The sequence below is a fragment of the Dryobates pubescens genome, chromosome 31 (assembly GCF_014839835.1).
Source record: "Dryobates pubescens isolate bDryPub1 chromosome 31, bDryPub1.pri, whole genome shotgun sequence".
In the NCBI taxonomy this organism is placed as follows: Eukaryota; Metazoa; Chordata; class Aves; order Piciformes; family Picidae; genus Dryobates; species Dryobates pubescens.
This window is the reverse complement of record NC_071642.1, coordinates 8,159,766-8,180,454: the sequence shown is the minus strand read 5'-3', so window position 1 is coordinate 8,180,454 and position 20,689 is coordinate 8,159,766. Positions and strand designations below refer to the sequence as shown.

General features: G+C 68.0%; 2 protein-coding genes across 2 annotated transcripts in view; one reads left to right on the top strand and one right to left on the bottom strand.

Moving 5' to 3' along the window:
• The window catches only part of C31H2orf42 (chromosome 31 C2orf42 homolog), a 12,508-nt gene extending 10,736 nt beyond the window's left edge, over nt 1–1,772 (top strand). The window contains exon 10 of the mRNA XM_054174909.1: nt 1,691–1,772. Within this exon, the coding sequence (XP_054030884.1) occupies nt 1,691–1,772 (82 nt within the window). The remainder of the gene's footprint in view (nt 1–1,690) is intronic.
• Nucleotides 1,773–2,121: 349 nt separating this feature from the next.
• On the bottom strand, nt 2,122–20,638 carry NPC1L1 (NPC1 like intracellular cholesterol transporter 1). Its single transcript, XM_054174908.1, has 20 exons — nt 20,585–20,638; nt 17,705–19,239; nt 15,917–16,017; nt 13,944–14,113; nt 12,967–13,095; nt 12,700–12,882; nt 11,833–11,950; nt 11,002–11,129; nt 10,237–10,374; nt 9,341–9,430; nt 8,621–8,811; nt 8,165–8,292; nt 6,956–7,076; nt 6,295–6,350; nt 6,063–6,213; nt 4,827–5,058; nt 3,713–3,826; nt 2,965–3,127; nt 2,551–2,664; nt 2,122–2,417 (listed from the first exon to the last, which is right to left on the bottom strand). Exons 1-20 carry the CDS (start codon nt 20,636–20,638, stop codon nt 2,122–2,124), a joined length of 4,212 nt encoding a protein of 1,403 aa, XP_054030883.1.
• Nucleotides 20,639–20,689: the final 51 nt, after the last annotated feature.

The following is a 20,689-nucleotide window of genomic DNA, read 5'->3' as shown; positions in this document are numbered from 1 at the left end:
GCAGGACCGAGCCGGGCGCCGCCGCTGCCCCGGGAGAGGTCACAGCTGCCCCCCAGTGATGTCACTGCCCACCCCCGGCGGCTGCCACCCAGCACCTCCCGCGGGCTCCTGGCAGCCGCAGGCAGAGCAAAATCCCTTTGCTGGGCTTCGTCTTCTACATTTCCACCTTCCTTGGGCCCCTGCAAGCTGCCCCCTGGCCAAGGTGCCCTGCAAGCTGCCCCCTGGCCAAGGTGCTCTGCAAGGTGCCCCCTGGCCAAGGTGCCCTGCAAGATGCCCCCTGGCCAAGGTGCCCTGCAAGCTGCCCCCTGGCCAAGGTGCTCTGCAAGGTGCCCCCTGGCCAAGGTGCCCTGCAAGATGCCCCCTGGCCAAGGTGCCCTGCAAGCTGCCCCCTGGCCAAGGTGCTCTGCAAGGTGCCCCCTGGCCAAGGTACCCTGCAAGCTGTCCCCTGGCCAAGGTGCCCTGCAAGCTGCCCCCTGGCCAAGGTGCCCTGCAAGATGCCCCCTGGCCAAGGTGCTCTGCAAGGTGTCTCCTGGCCAAGGTGCCCTGCAAGCTGCCCCCTGGCCAAGGTGCTCTGCAAGATGCCCCCTGGCCAAGGTACCCTGCAAGATGCCCCTGGCCAAGGTCCCCTACATGGTGTCCCCAGGCCTAGGTGCCCTGCAAGGTGCCCTGCAAGGTGCCCCATGGCCAAGATGCTCTGCAAGGTGTCCCCTGGCCGAGGTCCCCTGGCCTAGGTGCCCTGCAAGGTGCCCTGCAGGGGGCATCCTGGTGGCACTGCTCAGCGTTGGTGACCCCCCAGGCACCACCAGCAGCGTGGCCTCATCCTGCACGGGCAGGAAGGTGCTGCAGCTCCATGCCCCCAGCGGGGGTGGGAGGGTCCCAGGGCCCAGCCCCTGGCTTGGGGTGGCCCAGGGTTGGTCACCACACTGCCTAGGCTGTGCCAGTGCCCCCTGGAAGAGCACTCAGAGCCCCCAGCCCCTTAGGATGGCTTTGGAAGAGTGCTGGGCACCGGAGTCTCCCTGGGCATGGCTCAAACCTTGCCAGGTGCCAGCTCCTGGGCTCGCAGCTGCCATGGTGGCAAGCAGAGGTGGGCACCTCTGGCCAGCCCCTGCCAGTTTGGGCTCAGACTTGGACTTTCTCCTCCCTGCAGCCCACATGGCACTGGGGGCGGTGGGCACCAGGCCACCAGAGTTATTCCTGCCCAGGAGAAGGGCTCCTTGTGCCCAGCCTTGGGTGGGCACCGACCCCAGGGTCAGGTCCTCTCTGTGGCTGGTTGGGGCCACAGCTGGGGCAGGCCTGGGGTGGCCAAAAGCTTCTCCAAGTGGGAGGTGGAGAGCAGGGAGAGGTCCTCTGCTGGCAGGGCGCTGAGCCCCCTGCCCAGGCTGCCCGGAGAGATGCCCCCACGGCCGGCACCAGGTTGTCCCTGCAGTGCCCACAGGGCCACCAAGGGGAGGGGTTGGTGGGAAATGGAGCAGTGGCTGTGCCCCCCCTGCCCCCCCAGCTGTGGGTCTTGGAGGTCACCATGGCACTGGCAGGTCCTGCAGTGCCCCTGTGCCCAGAGTGGTGCCACCCTCGTGGTGCCTGTGGGGCTCTGTCCCTGCAATGTTTCAGAGCCCCAAATGTCCCCACAGTGCCCTCGTGCCCCATGTGTGCCCCATGTGTGCCCCATGTGTGCCCCATGTGTGCCCCACAGCAGGCCCCATGTGCGCCCCACGTGTGCCCCACATGTGCCCCACAGCAGTCCCCATGTGCCCCACACCTCCCTGTCCCCATGATGCCCATGGTGCCCACAGAGCCCCAGCCCTGTGGTGCCCTCATGCCCCACATGCCACCATCCTTGTGTGTTCCATGCCCATGAGTCACTCCTGTCCCCCCAGTGTCCCCTTCCCTGTCCCCCCAGTGCCACCCCTGTCCCTCTTCCCTCTCCCCACGCTGTTCACGTGCCCCACGTGGCACCACCCTCACCATGCCCAAGTGCCCCATGTGCCCCTGGCCCCATGTGCTCCTGTGCCACCAGTGTCTCTGTGCCCACAGGGTCCCCATGCCCAGGCTGCCTGCTGGCTTGTGCCCACAGTGCCATCGTGCCCCACATGTCCCTGTGTGCCCCAAGTGTCCTTGTCCCCATCACCCAACTGCACCCCACATGTCCCCCATGTCCCCCTGTCCCCCATGTCCCCCTGTCCCCCTGTCCCCCCTGTCCCCCCTGTCCCCCATGTCCCCCATGCCCCCCATGTCCCCCATGTCCCCCATGCCCCCCATGTCCCCCTGTCCCCCATGCCCCCATGTCCCCCTGTCCCCCATGTCCCCCATGTACCCCATGTCCCCATGTCCCCCTGTCCCCCTGTCCCCCATGTCCCCCATGTCCCCCATGCCCCCCATGCCCCCCTGTCCCCTGTCCCCAGAGCCCTTCCCGGTTTCAGCTGTGCCCAGTGTGACAAAAAACATTTTAAATACAGCAGCAGTAGAAAAAGTGCCAGGAGGGAGGGGCCAGGGTGGGGCCAGGGAGGGGCCAGGGAGGGGCCCGCAGGGCTCAGCCCTGCCCTGCCCCCCGGCCCTTGTCCCTGTCCCTGTCGCTGTCGTCCTCCTCGAAGCAGGAATTGCCGAGGCCCAGCCCTGCTCCCTGCTGCCCCTTGGCTGCCTCCTGCGCTGCCTCCCGCGGGCCAGAGCCTGCGGGCACAAGGTGGGCAGTGCCAGGCTGGGGCAGGACTGCCAGGGGAGGGGGGGGGAGGGAAGGGGAGGGAAGGGGAGGGAAGGGAAGGGGAGGGAAGGGAAGGGAAGGGAAGGGAAGGGAAGGGAAGGGAAGGGAAGGGAAGGGAAGGGAAGGGAAGGGAAGGGAAGGGAAGGGAAGGGAAGGGAAGGGAAGGGAAGGGAAGGGAAGGGAAGGGAAGGGAAGGGAAGGGAAGGGAAGGGAAGGGAAGGGAAGGGAAGGGGGAAGGGCCCAGGGCAGTGCCCCCAGCAGGCTCTCACCGATGTAGCTGAGGAGGACAGGGAGGAAGATGAGGCCATGTGCCAGCCCCACCAGGGTGATGATGAGGTTGAGGCGGAAGAAGAAGATCTGAATCAGCTGAGCCTTGGCGAATGCCAGCACCACGATGCCAGGCAGGTTGGTCATGGCCACCCCTGCCACCACCTGTGCCAGGGGAGAGGGGCAGCGATGGCTGTGGCAGCCCAGCCCTGCCCCATGCCAACCACCAGCACCCCCCATGCCCAGCCCTGCCCCATGCCAGCCATCAGCACCCCCCATGCCCAGCCCTGCCCCATGCCAGCCATCAGCACCCCCCATGCCCAGCCCTGCCCCATGCCAGCCATCAGCACCCCCCATGCCCAGCCCTGCCCCATGCCAGCCATTAGCAGCCCCCATGCCCAGCCCTGCCCCATGCCAGCCATCAGCACCCCCCATGCCCAGCCCTGCCCCATGCCAGCCATTAGCAGCCCCCATTCCCAGCCCTGCCCCATGCCAGCCACCAGCAAGCCCCATGCCAGCCATCAGCACCCCCCATGCCCAGCCCTGCCCCATGCCAGCCATCAGCCCTCCCTATGCGAACTATCAGCCCTCCCCATGCCAGCCATCAGCCCTCCCCATGCCAACCATCAGCCCTCCCCATGCCAACCATCAGCACCCCTCCATGCTCAGCTCTCCCCAATGCCAACCATGAGCTCCCTCATGCCCAGCCCCCCCCCATGCCAGCCATCCTGCCCCCGGGCTCAGTGCCACCTTGCTGCCCATGTTGGTGGTGGCCTCAGCGGCCCGTGCCAGGCGGCCGGGCTGGGCACTGCGGGTGAAGGCGCAGGTGATGTGGGACACGAACTCCACCGAGATGCCCACGGCCTGCAGGGCAGGGCTGTCACCCAGGCTGCCAGGAGTGGTGCCCAGGGCTGGGCACAGCTCACGGGCACCCCATGCACAAGCAAAGCCAAGAGGTGCCCATCCCTTGCCCCCCATCCCTGTGCCACCCACCGTGTGCCAGGGCCTTCTGCCACCTCCGGTGCCCTCAAAGCTACTCCATGTGGTGCCCCACGGCCCAGTGCCACCCCACATCCCCGTGCCACCCTGTGTGCCCCATGTGCCTAGTGCCACCCCACATCCCCATGCCACCCTGTGTGCCCCACGGCCCAGTGCCACCCCACATCCCCGTGCCACCCTGTGTGCCCCATGGCCCAGTGCCACCCCACATCCCCGTGCCACCCTGTGTGCCCCACGGCCCAGTGCCACCCCACATCCCCATGCCACCCTGTGTGCCCCACGGCCCAGTGCCACCCCACATCCCCGTGCCACCCTGTGTGCCCCATGTGCCTAGTGCCACCCCACGTCCCAATGCCGCCCCGTGTGCCCCAGGTGCCTGGTGCCACCCTATGCCCCCAAGCCGCCCCATGTGCCCCATGTGCCTGGTGCCACCCTATGTGCCCTACATGCCCAGTGCCACCCTATGCCTCCAAGCCACCCTATGTGCCCCACATGCCCAGTGCCACCCCGTGTGCCCCATGTGTCCCCAATGCTCCCGTGCCACCCCATGTGCCCCATGTGCCCAGTGCCACCCCGTGTGCCCCACATGCCCAGTGACACCCTATGCCCCCCAGCCACCCCGTGTGCCTCATGTGCCTGATGCCACTCTATGCCCCCAAGCCACCTCTTGTGCCCCATGTGCCCAGTGCCACCCCACATCCCAGTGCCACCCCGTGTGCCCCATGTGCCCAGTGCCACCCCACATCCCAGTGCCACCCCGTGTGCCCCATGTGCCCAGTGCCACCCCCCATCCCAGTGCCGCCCCGTGTGCCCCAGGTGCCCGGTGCCGCCCCGCGGCGGGCAGTGCCAGGCGGCGTGCCCGCACCGCCACCAGGTTGATGAGCGCCACGGCGTTGTAGGGGATGCCCCAGAGGGTCATGGCCCCCACGGTGTCCACCAGGATCATGGCGATGGTCAGCAGGGTGGCACAGCTGGCACGCAGGTCCATGCCCAGCAGCAGGAAGGAGACTAGGAAGGTGGGCACCAGGCAGAGTGCCAGCATCACCAGGCCCTCTGCCACCACCGTCAGGTACTGCTCGTAGTAGACGTAGGTCACCCTGCCGGGGGGGCACAGCCCTGCTGGCACCGGGGGGTGGGCACCTGGCGGCCCTGAGCGGGCACCCCGGGCTCACCCCTCCGCCGCTGGGGGCACGCCCTGGGCCGGGCACTGCTAACTGGGCACCCACGGTGTGCCCCAAGGGGCACCCACTGCTGACCCCTGAGCAGGCACTGGGGCACCCACAGCACCCTGACCTGACACGGGCACCCCCAGCTGGGCACCCTGACCTGGGCACCCTGACCTGACATGGGCACCCCCAGCTGGGCACCCTGAGCTGGGCACCCTGACCTGACATGGGCACCCCCAGCTGGGCACCCTGACCTGGGTACCCTGACCTGACATGGGCACCCCCAGCTGGGCACCCTGACCTGGGTACCCTGACCTGACATGGGCACCCCCAGCTGGGCACCCTGACCTGGGCACCCTGACTTGACATGGGCACCCCCAGCTGGGCACCCTGACCTGGGCACCCACTTCTGACTCTCACCAAGGGCACCCTGAGCTGGGCACCCACATCTGACTCCTGCCAAGGGCACCCCGGGCTGGGCACCCTGAGCTGGGCACCCACTTCTGACTCTCACCAAGGGCACCCTGGGCTGGGTACCCTGAGTTGGGTACCCTGAGCTGGGCACCCTGAGCTGGGCACCCACTTCTGACTCTCACCAAGGGCACCCTGAGCTGGGCACCCACATCTGACTCCTGCCAAGGGCACCCCGGGCTGGGTACCCTGAGCTGGGCACCCTGAGCTGGGCACCCTGAGCTGGGCACCCACTTCTGACTCTCACCAAGGGCACCCTGGGCTGGGTACCCTGAGCTGGGCACCCTGACCTGGGCACCCACTTCTGACTCTCACCAAGGGCACCCCGGGCTGGGCACCCACAGCAGCCCCTAAGCAGGGTACCCACTCCTGACTCCTGCCTAGGACACCCCCAGCCCCGGGCACCCTCCCCAGGCCCCTCCGTGGCCGCGGCCGGCGGCGAGGTGCCCGCAGCTGGCACCTACGTGTAGGGGAAGACGCGGAAGTCCGGGGGGGTGCCGGGCACCTGGCGCAGGGTGGTGGTGATCTCCTCTGCCAGGGCCCTGGCAGCCCTGAGGGCAGCTGTGTACTCCTGGGAGGTGCGCAGCGGGCGCTGGTAGGCCATGAACCGGGTGGCTGCGGGTGGGCGAAGGTCAGCCTGGCACCTCGGGGTGCCAGCCCCCGTGCCAAGCCCTCAGCCACCCCCCCCGCACTCACCCAGGATGGTGCCGTTGGCATCCATGCTCACAGAGGTGTCGTAGGCACCCAGACCCCTGCGGGCAGGAGGGCAAAGGGTGAGGGGCACCGAGTGCCAGGGGGAGGGGCACCCAAAGTGTGGGCACTGAGGGCAGGAGGGCAAAGGGGGAGGGGCACCGAGTGCCAGGGGGAGGGGCACCCAAAGTGTGGGCACTGAGGGCAGGAGGGCAATGGGTGAGGGGCACCGAGTGCCAGGGGGAGGGGCACCCAAAGTGTGGGCACTGAGGGCAGGAGGGCAATGGGTGAGGGGCACCGAGTGCCAGGGGGAGGGGCACCCAAAGTGTGGGCACTGAGGGCAGGAGGGCAATGGGTGAGGGGCACCGAGTGCCAGGGGGAGGGGCACCCAAAGTGTGGGCACTGAGGGCAGGAGGGCAATGGGTGAGGGGGCACTGAGTGCCATGCCAAAGGGGCACCCAAAGTGTGGGTACAGAGGGGGAGGAAGGGAAAGGGTGAGGGGGCATCAAGTGCCAGGGGGAGAGGGAACCCTGTGCCATGGGGAGGGCACACTGTGGGTGCCTACACTGCTGTCCGGCCGTGTGTGCCCACGTCCATGCGGTGCCCGCCCCTGGTGCTTTCCCGGCCCTGGTGCCCGCCCTGGGTGCCCCCCGTGAGTGGCACCTACCCCTTGGCACACTCCAGGGTGGGTCTGTCGTGCAGGAACCAGGGCAGGAAGCGCTGGAACTCCGCCACGGTGGGGCGCCGTGCCACCTTCAGGCAGGCGCCCCCCAGGCAGCTGAGGGAATCTGTGGGCATGGGCACCCTCAGCACCCCACGGGCACCCCGCGGGCACCCCGCAGAGCCCCAAGGGACACCACAACGGGCACCCAATGGATACCATGGCAGGCGGCCAGTGGATCCCCTGGCACCCCAGTTGGCACCCCCATAGGCACCCAGTAGGCACCCAATGGGCTTCAGTGGGCATCACAGTGGGCATCCAATGGGCAAGCAGTGGGCACCATGGCAAATACCCAGAGGGCACCCCATGGGGATGTGACAGCACCCAATGGCCTTCAGTGAGATCCCAGTGGGAGCCATGGGTGGGCATCACCATGGGCACTTAATGGACACTCAATGGGATGCCAATGGGCACCCAATAAACACCCAGTGGCCGCCCTGGGCACCCTGGGTGGGTACCCTGAGCTGGGCACCCACATCTGACTCCTACCAAGGGCACCCTGAGCTGGGCACCCACATCTGACTCCTACCAAGGGCACCCTGAGCTGGGCACCCACACATGACTCCTACCAAGGGCACCCTGAGCTGGGCACCCACATCTGACTCCTACCAAGGGCACCCTGAGCTGGGCACCCACATCTGACTCCTACCAAGGGCACCCTGAGCTGGGCACCCACACATGACTCCTACCAAGGGCACCCCCAGCTGGGCACCCTGAGCTGAGCACCCACATCTGTTTCCTACCAAGGGCACCCTGTGCTGGGCACCCACACATGACTCCTGCCAAGGGCACCCTGTGCTGGGCACCCACACACGACTCCTGCCCAGGGCGCCCTGTGCTGGGCACCCTGTGCTGGGCACCCACACACGACTCCTGCCCAGGGCACCCTGAGCTGGGCACCCTGTGCTGGGCACCCACACACGACTCCTGCCCAGGGCACCCTGAGCTGGGCACCCACACACGACTCCTGCCCAGGGCACCCTGAGCTGGGCACCCACACACGACTCCTGCCCAGGGCGCCCTGTGTGGGCACCCACACACGACTCCTGCCCAGGGCACCCTGAGCTGGGCACCCACACACGACTCCTGCCCAGGGCGCCCTGTGTGGGCACCCTGCCCCCCGGCCCGCGGCGCCGTGCCCGCCGCGGCACTCACTTTCGGTGGAGGGGCAGAAGGTGCCGCTGAGGTTGCCGCTGGTGTGGAAGCGACAGCAGCGCCCGATGGGGTGCAGCCAGTCCAGGAAGTCATCCAGCCAGGAGGTGGCAGGGATGGCAAGGTAGGACCTGGGGGGCGCGGGCGAGGCTGGCACGGAGGCTGCGGCGCCGGCTCGGCGCGGGGTGCCCGGCTGCCGGCCCCCCGGGGGCATCATGCCCGGCTGCCGGCCCCCCGGGGGCACCGCGCCCGGCTGCCGGCCCCCCGCGGGCATCATGCCCAGCTGCCGGCCCCCCGGGGGCACCGTGCCCGGCTGCCGGCCCCCCGGGGGCACCGTGCCCGGCTGCCGGCCCCCCGCGGGCATCATGCCCGGCTGCCGGCCCCCCGGGGGCACCGTGCCCGGCTGCCGGCTCCCCGGGACACAGTGCCCGGCTGCCGGCCCCCCGGGGGCACACTCACAGGTTGGGGAAGCTCGTGGCGTGCTGGATGGTGTGGGTGAGGGAGTTGAGGTCACAGCCCGAGCTGGAGCAGATGGCATTGGTGCCCTCCGGGGAGGAGAAGTTGTAGCCGCCGGTGGTGACGAAGTAGGTTGGCACCCCCACGGCCAGGTACTGGTTGAGGGCAGCGAAGTACTGCAGCAGGTAGGAGTCCTGCGGGGGGGAGGGCACCAGAGCCCGTCAGCGCCCACCCCTGGCACCCACGGGGTCATGGTGGCGCCCATCGGGTGTTGATAGCACCCATGGGGTCATGGTGGCACCCATGGGGTCATGGTGGCACCCATAGGGTGTTGATAGCACACATGGGGTCATGGTGGCACCCATAGGGTCATGGTGGCACCCACGGGGTCATGGTGGCACCCATCGGGTGTTGATAGTACCCATGGGGTCATGGTGGCACCCATGGGGTCATGGTGGCACCCATAGGGTGTTGATAGCACACATGGGGTCAAGGTGGCACCAATAGGGTGCTGATAGTACCCACGGGGTCATGGTGGTGCCCATGGGGTCCTGGTGGTGCCCATGGGGTCCTGGTGGTGCCCATGGGGTCCTGGTGGCACCCACGGGGTCATGGTGGTGCCCATGGGGTCCTGGTGGCACCCACGGGATCCCGGTGGCATCCCTACAGGCTCCAGCCCCCCCCCAGCTACCCCTGTGCCCCCCACCCCCGTGCCCAGCGCACCGTGGGCATGGAGAGCTCCTGGTCCAGCCCCACCGACACCTTCAGGGTCAGGTAGATGCCAGCGCAGGTGAGGAAGAGGAAGACCAACACCTGGGGGGGGACACCTCGTGAGGGACCCCCCCAGACCCCCTCCCGACACCTCCCTGCCCCCACCCCGAGCCCCCCTGCAGGGCTGCAGACCCCCCCCCCGGCCCCTCCCTGCAGCCCTTCAAGCCCCTCAGGTCCCCTCCCCCCCACCGCCCAGCCCTCCCCATTGCCCCCCCAGAGTCCCCCCAGGACACCCCCAACCCTCCTGCCCCCCTCGGGGCTGTGGACCCCCCCCGACCCCACCCCCTGGCCCCACCCCCTGGACTCCTTCAAGCCCCTCATGTCCCCTCCCCCCGAACACCTCTCAGCCCCCCCCAGGCCCCCTCCCATTTCCCCCCAGGACCCCCATTTCCCCCCAACCCCCCCGGAGCCCCCCAGCCCTCCTCAGACCCCCCCCAGGCCCCAGTCCCTCCCCAGATCCCCTCCCCCCTTGCCCCCTCCCCCTCCCAGCACCCCCCAGGGCCACCCCAGGCACCTCCCCAGGACCCTTCTCCACCCCACAACCCCCTCTGACCCCCAACCCTCCCCCACCCCCCATGGCCCCAGCACCCCTGTGCCCCCCATGCCACCCATGCCCCCCTATACCCCCCAGCCCCATGCCCTCTGTGCCCCCTATGCCCTCCCTGCCCCCCATGCCCCCCTGTACCCCCAGTCCTATGCCCCTTTGCCCCTCATGCCACCCCCCCCCCATGCCACCCACACCCCCCGAGGTCCCTCTCCTACCCCCCAGCCCCCACTCCCTCTGCCCCCCTGTGCCACCCATGCCCCCCCAGGCGCCCCCCGGCGCCGTGCCCGCCGTGCCCGCTCACCACCAGGGGCCGTGCCAGGCGGTGCAGCAGCAGGGGGGTGTAGAAGCGCTGCAGGAGGGGGCGCAGCAGCCATGCCCCCTGGCCCCTGGCATCCTCCCTGCCCCTGCCACAGCAGCAGCACATGTCGAAGCGCCCGGCCTGCGGGCAGCAGCAGCTTGGCACAGGGCCTGGCATCGATCCCCCCCCCACTGAGAGGTGCCCCCCACCCTCCCCCCGGGCATCCCGGTGGCCATGGGCATCCCGTGCCAACCCCTCATGCCCATCCAGGGGACCCTGAGGGCCCTGGCACCCTGCAGGCAACCCATGCCCACTCTGTGCCCAGCCTGAGGGCCTTAGTCTCCATGGGCACCCCATGCCAGCCCCAAATACCCCTGGGCATAGGGATACCTCGTGCCCATCCAGGGGACCCTAAGGACCTTGGCACCCTGCAGGCACCCTGTGCCCACTCCTGCACCCACTCTGGGCACCCTCCTGCCCCTTGGCACCCTACACCCACACAGGTACCCACGGGCACTCCATACCCACCCTGTGCATCTCATGCCCACCCTGTGCCCACTCTGGGTACCTCCTGCCCACCCTGAGGACCTTACAGCCCACGGGCACCTCAGTGCCAGCGCCAAACACCGACCCCCACCCCGGGCACCCCCACACCCACTTTGTGCCTCCCCTAGGCCCCCTCGTGCCCAGGGGCACCCCCGGTGCCCGCCCCTAACGCCCACCCTGGCGGGCAGGGGCGGGCCGCGGTGCCAGGCGGGGGTGGCACACCTCCTGGCGGCGGGCATCGAGTGCCAGCAGGGCGACGAAGCTGGAGACCTGCAGCAGGAAGTCGAAGGCGATGGCGGCGGCGGCCGTCAGGGCGAAGGTGCGGACGGCTGGCATGGAGGAGAGGGCACCTGCGGGCACCCCCCGTCAGAGGGCACCCCCCGTCAGAGGGCACCCCCACCCCCCACACACACCCCCGCCCCAGAGCCCCTGCCCACCCGGTGCCACCGGGCACCCGGCAGTGCCCCGCAGCCAGCCCCTCCCTGCTGCCTGTGCCCTTCCTCCTGTGCCCCCTTGCCACCCGTGCCCCTGTGCCCTCTGTGCCCCCTTGCCACCCGTGCCCCTGTGCCCTCTGTGCCCCCTTGCCACCCATGCCCCTGTGCCCTCTGTGCCCCCTTTGCCACATATGCCCCCATGCCCCTTTGCCACCTGTGCCCTCTGTGCCCTCTGTGCCCCCTTGCCACCCATGTCCCCTGTGCCCCTTTGCCAGCCGTGCCCCTGTGCCCCCTTGCCACCCACGCCCCCCGTGCCCCTTTGCCACCTGTGCCCTCTGTGCCCCCTTGACACCCGTGTCGCCTGTGCCCCTTTTGCCACCCGTGCCTCCTGTGCCCACACTGTGCCCTCCACCTTCCTGTGCCCAGCCTGTGTCGTTTCCCCCCATGCCCCCTGTGCCAAATCTGTGCCCCCCATGCTTATGCCCCCCGTGTGACCCCCATGTTCCTGTGTTAACCATCCCCCTCCATGCCCCCTGTGCCCACTCTGTGCCCAGCCTCCCTCCCATGGCCCCATGGCCCTGTGCCACTCTCCCTGCCGTGCCCCCCGTGCCCTGCTCACCCAGGAGGAAGCAGATGACCTCGGAGAGGCTGCACAGCAGCATGCTTGGTGCCACCTGTGCCAGGACCCTGCCGATGTGCTGCTCCCGCGTCTCGCCCGGTGCCCGCTGCGACTGCTGCTGCCAGGGGTGGTCAGCAGGGGGCGCCCGTGCTGGCGGGCACCCCCCCCGGGCACCCCAACCGGGCACCCCCCACCCAGCCCAGGGATGCTGCCGTGGGTACAGCAGGGACCCCTGTGCCCTGTGGGTGCCCTCTGGGTGCCCCATGCCACTGTGCCCTCTGGGGATGCCCCCACCCGAGGGTGCCCACCTACCCCACTGGCGTCCACCTGAGGGGTCCCCAAAGACATCCCAGTGCCCACCTGCCCCACTGGTACCCACCTGAGGGGACCCCAAAGCTGTCCCAGTGATCATCTGCCCCACTGGTACCCACCTGAGGGGACCCCAAATCTGTGCCAGTGCCCACCTGCCCCACTGGTACCCACCTGAGGGGACCCCAAATCTGTGCCAGTGCCCACCTGCCCCACTGGTACCCACCTGAGGGGACCCCAAAGCTGTCCCAGTGATCATCTGCCCCACTGGTGCCCACCTGAGGGGACCCCAAATCTGTGCCAGTGCCCACCTGCCCCACTGGTACCCACCTGAGGGGACCCCAAAGCTGTCCCAGTGCCCACCTGCCCTACTGGTACCCACCTGAGGGGACCCAAAGCTGTGCCAGTGCCCACCTGCCCCACTGGTACCCACCTGAGGGGACCCCAAAGCTGTGCCAGTGCCCACCTGCCCCGTAAAGGGACCCCCGAAGCTGTGCCCACCAGCCCCACGGCAACCCCTCCAGCCCACAGGTGCCCACCCCGTGCCCGCCCACCCACCTGGTACTCCTGCACGAGGATGAAGATGTTGTCAGCGCCCACTGCCAGGACGAGGAAGGGCACCACCTCGAGGATGATGAGGGAGGAAGGCAGCCCCAGGAAGGCCAGGAAGCCCATGGCGGCGAAGACGGCGCCCACCACCACCGCGATGCCCCCCAGTGCCAGCGTCACCTTGGAGTCCACCTGCCGGGGGGGGAGGGGGGTGAGGGGGGTCCAGCCGAATCGGGGGGGGTGGGCACCGGTTGGCATCGCCCCTCGGGCACCTACCAGGAGGCGGCGCCAGGTGGTGTACTCGCCCAGCGCCAGCGAGATGTAGAGGAAGACCACGAGGTAGCTGATGGTGAAGATTGGGATGTCCTGAGCCGTGGTCCGGTTGATCTCATCCTCCAGCGAGCGCTGCACGGCGGGGGGGAGGGGGGGGAGGGGAGGGGGAGGAAGAGGGGGAGGGGGAGGGGGAGGGGGAGGAAAGGAAAAGGAGGAGGAAAGGAAAAAGAGGGGGAAAGGGAAAGGAGGGGGAAAGGGAAAGGAGGGGGAAAGGGAAAGGAGGGGGAAAGGGAAAGGAGGGGGAAAGGGAAAGGAGGAGGAAAGGAAAAGGAGGAGGAAAGGGAAAGGAGGGGGAAAGGGAAAGGAGGGGGAAAGGAGAAGGAGGAGGAAAGGGAAAGGAGGAGGAAGAGGAAAAGGAGGGGGAAAGGGAAAGGAGGGGGAAAGGGAAAGGAGGGGGAAAGGGAAAGGAGGGGGAAAGGAGAAGGAGGAGGAAAGGGAAAGGAGGAGGAAAGGAAAAGGAGGAGGAAAGGAAAAGGAGGAGGAAAGGAAAAGGAGGAGGAAAGGAAAAGGAGGAGGAAAGGAAAAGGAGGAGGAAAGGGAAAGGAGGAGGAAAGGGAAAGGAGGAGGAAAGGGAAAGGAGGAGGAAAGGAAAAGGAGGAGGAAGAGGAAAAGGAGGAGGAAGAGGAAAAGGAGGAGGAAAGGAAAAGGAGAAAGAAGAGGAGGAGGAGGAAAAGGAGGAGGAGGAAAAGGAGGAGGAGGAAAAGGAGGAGGAGGAGGAAAAGGAGGAGGAGGAGGAAAAGGAGGAGGAGGAGGAAAAGGAGGAGGAAGAATCCCGAGCCCGTGTGTCTCTGCCCTGCTTTGCTGAGGGCTCCTCCCTCCCGAGCAGCTCAGGGCAGGGCAGGGATGGAGCCGGGGGGCGCCAGGGGGTCCCGCCCGGCCCGGCCCCGCCCGGCCCCGCCCCGCGGCGCCGCCTGCCTCACCTCGGCCATGTAGGCGATGGAGAGGTTGGGCTGGGAGCTCTGGAAGTCCTTCACCACCTGCAGGAACCTTTCCTCCCAGCTCAGCACCCACTCGTGCCGGGGGTCGTCGCGGGGGAAGTTGTTGAGGGAGTAGGTGAGGATCAGAGCCTCTGTCTCGGTGTACTCCGAGCCTGGGGGCACACCGCGGGCGGCCGCGGGGGTTGGCGGGGGCAGAGCTCCGGGGGGCTCCGGCTCGGCGCTGGGGAAGGGCAGGGACGGTGGGGCAGGGGCTGGGGAACAGCGCTGGGGAGCGGCAGCTGAGGGATTCCCCCCCCCGAGTCCTTCCCCTCAGGGCTGCTCCCCAGCCCGGGCTGGGGTCTGGGGCTGGCCCAGCGACCACCAGGACACCGGCCGTGGGGGATGGCACCCTCCGTGGGGTGATGCCACCCTCTGTGGGGTGATGCCACCCTCTGTGGGGTGATACCACCCTCTGTAGGGGATGGCACCCTCTGTGGGGGATGGCACCTGCTGTGGGGTGATGCCACCCTCTGTGGGGGATGGCACCCTCCGTGGGGGATGGCACCCACCGTGGGGGATGGCACCCTCCGTGGGGGATGGCACCCACCGTGGGGGATGGCACCCACCATGGGGGATGGCACCCTCCGTGGGGGATGGCACCCTCCGTGGGGTGATGCCACCCTCTGTGGGGGATGGCACCCTCTGTGGGGGATGGCACCCTCTGTGGGGTGATACCACCCTCTGTAGGGGATGGCACCCTCTGTGGGGTGATGCCACCCACTGTGGGGTGATGCCACCCACTGTGGGGGATGGCACCCTCTCTGGGGGATGGCACCCTCCGTGGGGTGATACCACCCTCTGTAGGGGATGGCACCCTCTGTGGGGTGATGCCACCCTCTCTGGGGGATGGCACCCTCTTTGGGGGATGGCACCCTCCGTGGGGGAAGGCACCCACCGTGGGGGATGGCACCCACCATGGGGGATGGCACCCTCTGTGGGGTGATGCCACCCTCTGTGGGGAATGGCACCCTCTGTGGGGGATGGCACCCGCTGTGGGTGATGTCACACGCTGTGGGGGATGCCACATGCTGTGGGGGATGGCACCTGCCGTGGCATGACCACACCATCCATGGAGTGCTGCCACCATCCATGGTGTAACCACAGCCTCCACGGGGTGACCACATCACCCATGGCATGATGCCACCACCCATGCCATGACTGCATCACCCATGGCATGATGCCACCACCCATGCCATGACTGCATCACCCATGGCATGATGCCACCACCCATGCCATGACTGCATCACCCATGGCATGATGCCATCACCCATGGTGTGACTCAGACTTGTTTGGGTTGGAAGGGATCTCCAAAGGTCATCCAAGCCCAACCCTTCCTTGGTCAGCAGGGGCACCACCATCACCCATGCCATGATGCCACCACCCATGCCATGATGCCATCACCCATGCCATAATGCCACCACCCATGCCATGATGTCACCACCCATGCCATGATGCCACCACCCATGCCATGATGCCATCACCCATGCCATGATGTCACCACCCATGCCACGACTGCATCACCCATGGCATGATGCCATCACCCATGGCATGATGCCATCACCCATGCCATGATGCCATCACCCATGCCATGATGTCACCACCCATGCCATGATGCCATCACCCATGCCATGATGCCACCACCCATGCCATGATGCCATCACCCATGCCATGATGTCACCACCCATGCCATGATGCCACCACCCATGCCATGATGTCACCACCCATGCCATGATGCCATCACCCATGCCATGATGCCATCACCCATGCCATGATGCCACCACCCAGGGTGAGACTCTCAGACTTGTTTGGGATCTCCAAAGGTCCTCTGAGCCCAACCCTCCCGGGGGCCGCAGGGGCACCAGCACCACGCCTGCTGTGCCAGCCCCCGCGCGGTGCCCGGGCAGGCTGGCACTCACCGGGGTAGCCGCCGAGGACGATGTAGGGGAAGACAGGAGCCCCATACTGTGCCATGCAGCTCAGCTTCAGCGCTGTGGTGTCCTTGAAGGAGAGCGGGGAGCTGGGGGGCACACGGTGCCCGGTCAGCTGGGGCTGTGCCCACCCCAGCACCTCTGCCCACCCCTGACCCCCCCAGCTGCAGCACCGTGGGAGTCATGCCAAGCCACGGAGCTGGCAGCCCTGTGGGCACCCTGCCATGCCCAGCACCCAGGAAACAGTGCCTCATGGGCACCACTCTATGCTGGGCACCCCATGGGCACCTCACCATGCCCAGCACCCCATGGGCACCACACCATGTCCAGCACCATGTAAACAGCACCTCATGGGCAGCATTCTATGCTGGGCACCCCATTGGCACCACACCATGCTGGGCACTCCATGGACACCCCATCATACTGGGCACCCCATAAATAGCACCCCATGGGCACCACACCATGCTGGGTGCCCCAGAGGTGGCACCCTGGATGCAGGTAGCAGCCTAACCCCACAGCCTCAGTGCCTGGTACCTTGTGGGCATCACCTCAGCCTCACAGCTCAGCACTCCATGGGCACTGTGCCAAGCTGGATGCCCCAGAGGTAGCAGCCCAGCCCCAGGATTTCTTACCCCATGGGCACCACGTTGTGCCCAGCACCCTGTGGGCACTATCCCAGCCCCACAGCCCGGTGCCCCATGGGCACTGGTGCCACACACAACACTCTACAGGCATCATCCTGACCCCACAGGTGCTGTGCCATGCTGGGCACCCCACAACCTGGCACTCCATGGGCACTCAGCCACATCCAGCACCCTATGGCCTTCACCCTGACCCCAGAGCTCAGCACCCCATGGGCACTGTGCCATGCCCAGCACCCCACAGATCTCATCCATGCCCACACCTCAGCACCCCATGGGCACCGTGCCATGCTTAGCACCCTGTGGGCATCACCCTAAGCCTGCAGCCCAGCACCTCCAGGACACCCTCTCATGCCCAGAAGCCTGTGGGCACCACCCCAACCAGCACTTTGTGGGCACCATGCCGTGCTGGGTATGCCAGAGGTAGCACCCCAGCTCCGCAACCTATCACCCCATGGGCACCGTGCCATGCTGGGCACCCTATAAACTGCACCTCATGGGCACTGTGCCATGCTGGGCACCCCATAGAGATCACCCAATGGGCACCGTGCCATGCCCAGCACCCTATGACCATCACCCCAGCCCCAGAGCCCAGCAGCCTACAAGCATCACCTTGACCTTGTGGGCACCATGCCATGCTGGGCACCCCATAGATTCCTGGGCATCTCATAGATAGTACCCCATGGGCACCCCACCATGCCCAGAACCCTGTAAACAGCACCCCATAGGCACCACTCCATGCTGGGCACCCAATGAGCACCCCATGGGCACCACACCATGCTGGGTACCCTAGGAGCACCCCATGGGCACCACACCATGCTGGGTACCCTAGGAGCACCCCACCATGCTGGGCACCCCATAAATAGCACCCTATGGGCACTGCACCATGCTGGGCACCCCATTGGCACCACCCCATAAACAGCACCCCATAAACAGCACCACACCATGCTGGGCACTCCATGGGCACCCCTCCATGCTGGACACCCTATAGATAGCACCCCATTGGCACCACTCCACGCTGGGCACTCCCTTGGCACTGCACCATGCTGGGCACCCCCCAAACCCCCCACCCCACCGGGCACCCCCTATTCCCCCTCCCCCCCCGTGTTACCCCAGCCCCGCCGTGGGCACCTACTTGACGCAGTACATGAGGTGGTCGTGCCAGTCGGCGGTGCCAGTCTCGGTGCCAACCGTCTGCTCTGCCACCATGCCCAGGTGGGTTCGGTTGTTCTGGAAGTACTGGGTGACGCTGTTGACGCAGCAGTCGGCCAGGGCCGGGGTGCCAGGGTTGAGGGGGGCATAGCAGACGTCGTTCAGCGCCACCAGCTTGCCGCCGGGCGCCCAGGCCGTGGTCTGTGCCAACTTCTCCTGCAGGTCCAGCAGTGCCCCCAGCACCTCCTCGCGCAGCACCCCGCTGAAGTTCTTGGTGCCCAGCAGCAGGGAGTCGTAGCGGGCACCGTGCCCGCCGGGCGCCGTCAGGATCACCTGGTTGGTGCGGAAGAAGGGCCCGAAGTGGCGGTCGTGGAAAGCCTTCTCCTGCCTGGCACGGCTGCCAGGCGCCGACCACAGCTCCACCGGGTCGGTGGTGAGGCGCAGGGTGGCCAAGCCGGCTGCCAGCCCCCCCACGGCCGCCCCCGCCACCAGCAGCACCGGCACGGGGTGCCCGGCCACCAGGGTGCCCCAGCGGCGGAACCCCCTGGCCAGGAAGCCGTACTGCCTGGCACCGCCCGGGCAGCGGCAGCAGCCCTCCCGCCCGGCCGCCGGTGCCAGGGGGGGCTCGGGAGGCTTCCCGGGCACCCAGCGGCGCCACAGCAGGGCGCAGACGAAGGCGACGGCCAGGACGCCGAAGAGGAGGGCGCAGAGCACCAGCGCCCCGTCCGCGGCGCCCAGGCGGAAGGGCGGCGGCGCCTCGGTGGGGGCACGGACCGGAGGGCACGACTGGGCACAGTCCTGGCAGGAGCAAGGCCGCTCCCCGTCGCCGGGAGCCTCGTGGCAGCGCCAGGCGCGGCGCGCCAGGGGCACGATGCCGTCCGGCGGCCGGGTGCCGTTGGGCACCAGGTGGAAGTCGATCTGCAGCGGTGCCAGGCCGTTGTTCTTGTCCCCTTGGAAGTCCAGCCAGCGCTGGGCGGTGCAGAGGCGGGCACCGTAGCGCCCGCACATGGCGTCGATGGCGTAGCCGCCCGTGGCCGGCAGCCGCACGCCCTGGCACGACGCGAAGGAGTCCTCGGCGAAGTCCTGCCCGTAGTAGGCCTGGTACTGCAGCACCGCCAGCTGCCCGCCGCCCGCCGTGCGGTTGGCGACGCGGGTGACGTTGGTGAAGAGGCTCTGGTCCGGGCTGCAGGTGTTGTGGCAGTAGAGGTTGGCGAAGTTCTTGATGCAGGAGGGGCAGCGTGCCAGGACGGTGCCCGACAGCGCCACGCTCAGCTGCAGGGAGTTGAGCTGCGCCAGCGAGCAGCAGACGTAGGTGGTGCGGTTGGCATCGCCCAGCAGGTCGGGGCAGACGGAGCCCAGCTTGGCCAGCAGCAGGCCCTGGGCTGCCCGCGCCGGGCTGTTGTCCAGGCAGGGCACCTGGGAGGGCACCAGGGAGCCGTTCTGCTCGGGGTTGCGCCCGCAGGTGCCGTAGAAGGCGCAGTACCCGGCCCGGTGGATGGGCGTCAGCGAGGAGGAGGCCTGCGGGCACCAGAGCGGGCAGGGCTGAGGGGCGCAGCAGGGTGGCGCCGCCGGCGGCCCGCAGGTGCCACCCCCGGGCCTCCAAACGGCGCTCAGCGGCGACCACGATGGGCACCGGGGTGGCTCTGCTGTGCCCGGCCCCTCCAAACGGCGCCCGGCGGGCACCGCGTTGGCATCGTCCCATCCGTGCCACCCCCAGCCCTCCAAACTGCTCCACAGGCACAGCTCTGTCAGCTCTGCTGTGCCCAGCCCTGCCCAATGGCACCCAGCGGGCACCGCGTTGGCATCGTCCCATCCGTGCCACCCCCAGCCCTCCAAACTGCTCCACAGGCACAGCTCTGTCAGCTCTGCTGTGCCCAGCCCTGCCCAATGGCACCCAGCGGGCACCGCATTGGCATCGTCCCATCCGTGCCACCCCCAGCCCTCCAAACTGCTCCACAGGCACAGCTCTGTCAGCTCTGCTGTGCCCAGCCCTGCCCTATGGCACCCGGCAGGCACCCCGTTGGCATCATCCCATCTGTGCCACCCCCCAGCCCCTCTGAACACCACTCAGTGGGCACCATGCCCATGCCCCTCAGCTCCGTCCCCCCAGACGCTAGAAGTGGCCCCAATGGGCACCGGGATGGGCACTGGGATGGGCACCGGATGGGCACCACGCCTGTGTTCCTCTGAGTCTGCCACTCCCAGCCCCTTCAAGCGGCACCCAGTGGGTACCATGAGGGGCACCACACTGGCATCTCCCTGGCTCTGCCACTTTCAGCCCCACCCAATGGCACCCTCAGAGCACCCTGACGGGCACCATGCAGCTCTGCCATGCCCACCTCCCAAAGAGGGCACCCTGATGGGCACCACGCTGGTGTCCCCCTGGCTCTGCCACCCCAAGCCCCTCCGAGCAGCAACCGACGGGCACCACACCAGGCATGGCACCAGCTCTGCCCCCCTCAGCCCCTCCCAATGGCATCCAGTGGGCACCACACCAGGCATGGCACCAGCTCTGCCCCCCTCAGCCCCTCCCAATGGCATCCAGTGGGCACCACACCAGGCATGGCACCAGGTCTGCCCCCCTCAGCCCCTCCCAATGGCATCCAGTGGGCACCACACCAGGCATGGCACCAGCTCTGCCCCCCTCAGCCCCTTCAACCCTCACTCACCCAGCACCGCCCTGGGCACAACCTCAGCTCTGCCACCCCCAGCCCTCCACCCAAATGCCACCTAATGGGCACCACGTCCGTGCCACCCTGAGCTGTGCTACCCCCCTTATGGGCACCAGCACAGCTTTGCCACCAGCACCCCACCCCCTGGCACCTCCCCCCCCCCCCCCTAATGCCAACCCTCAGTCACCTACCAGCACCAGGAGGGTGCCAAGCACGGCGCCGGCCAGCAGCAGGGAGCCTGGCATGGCGCTGGGCAGAGCAAAAGGGTTGCCACCGCCTCCAGCCTGCCCCTATAA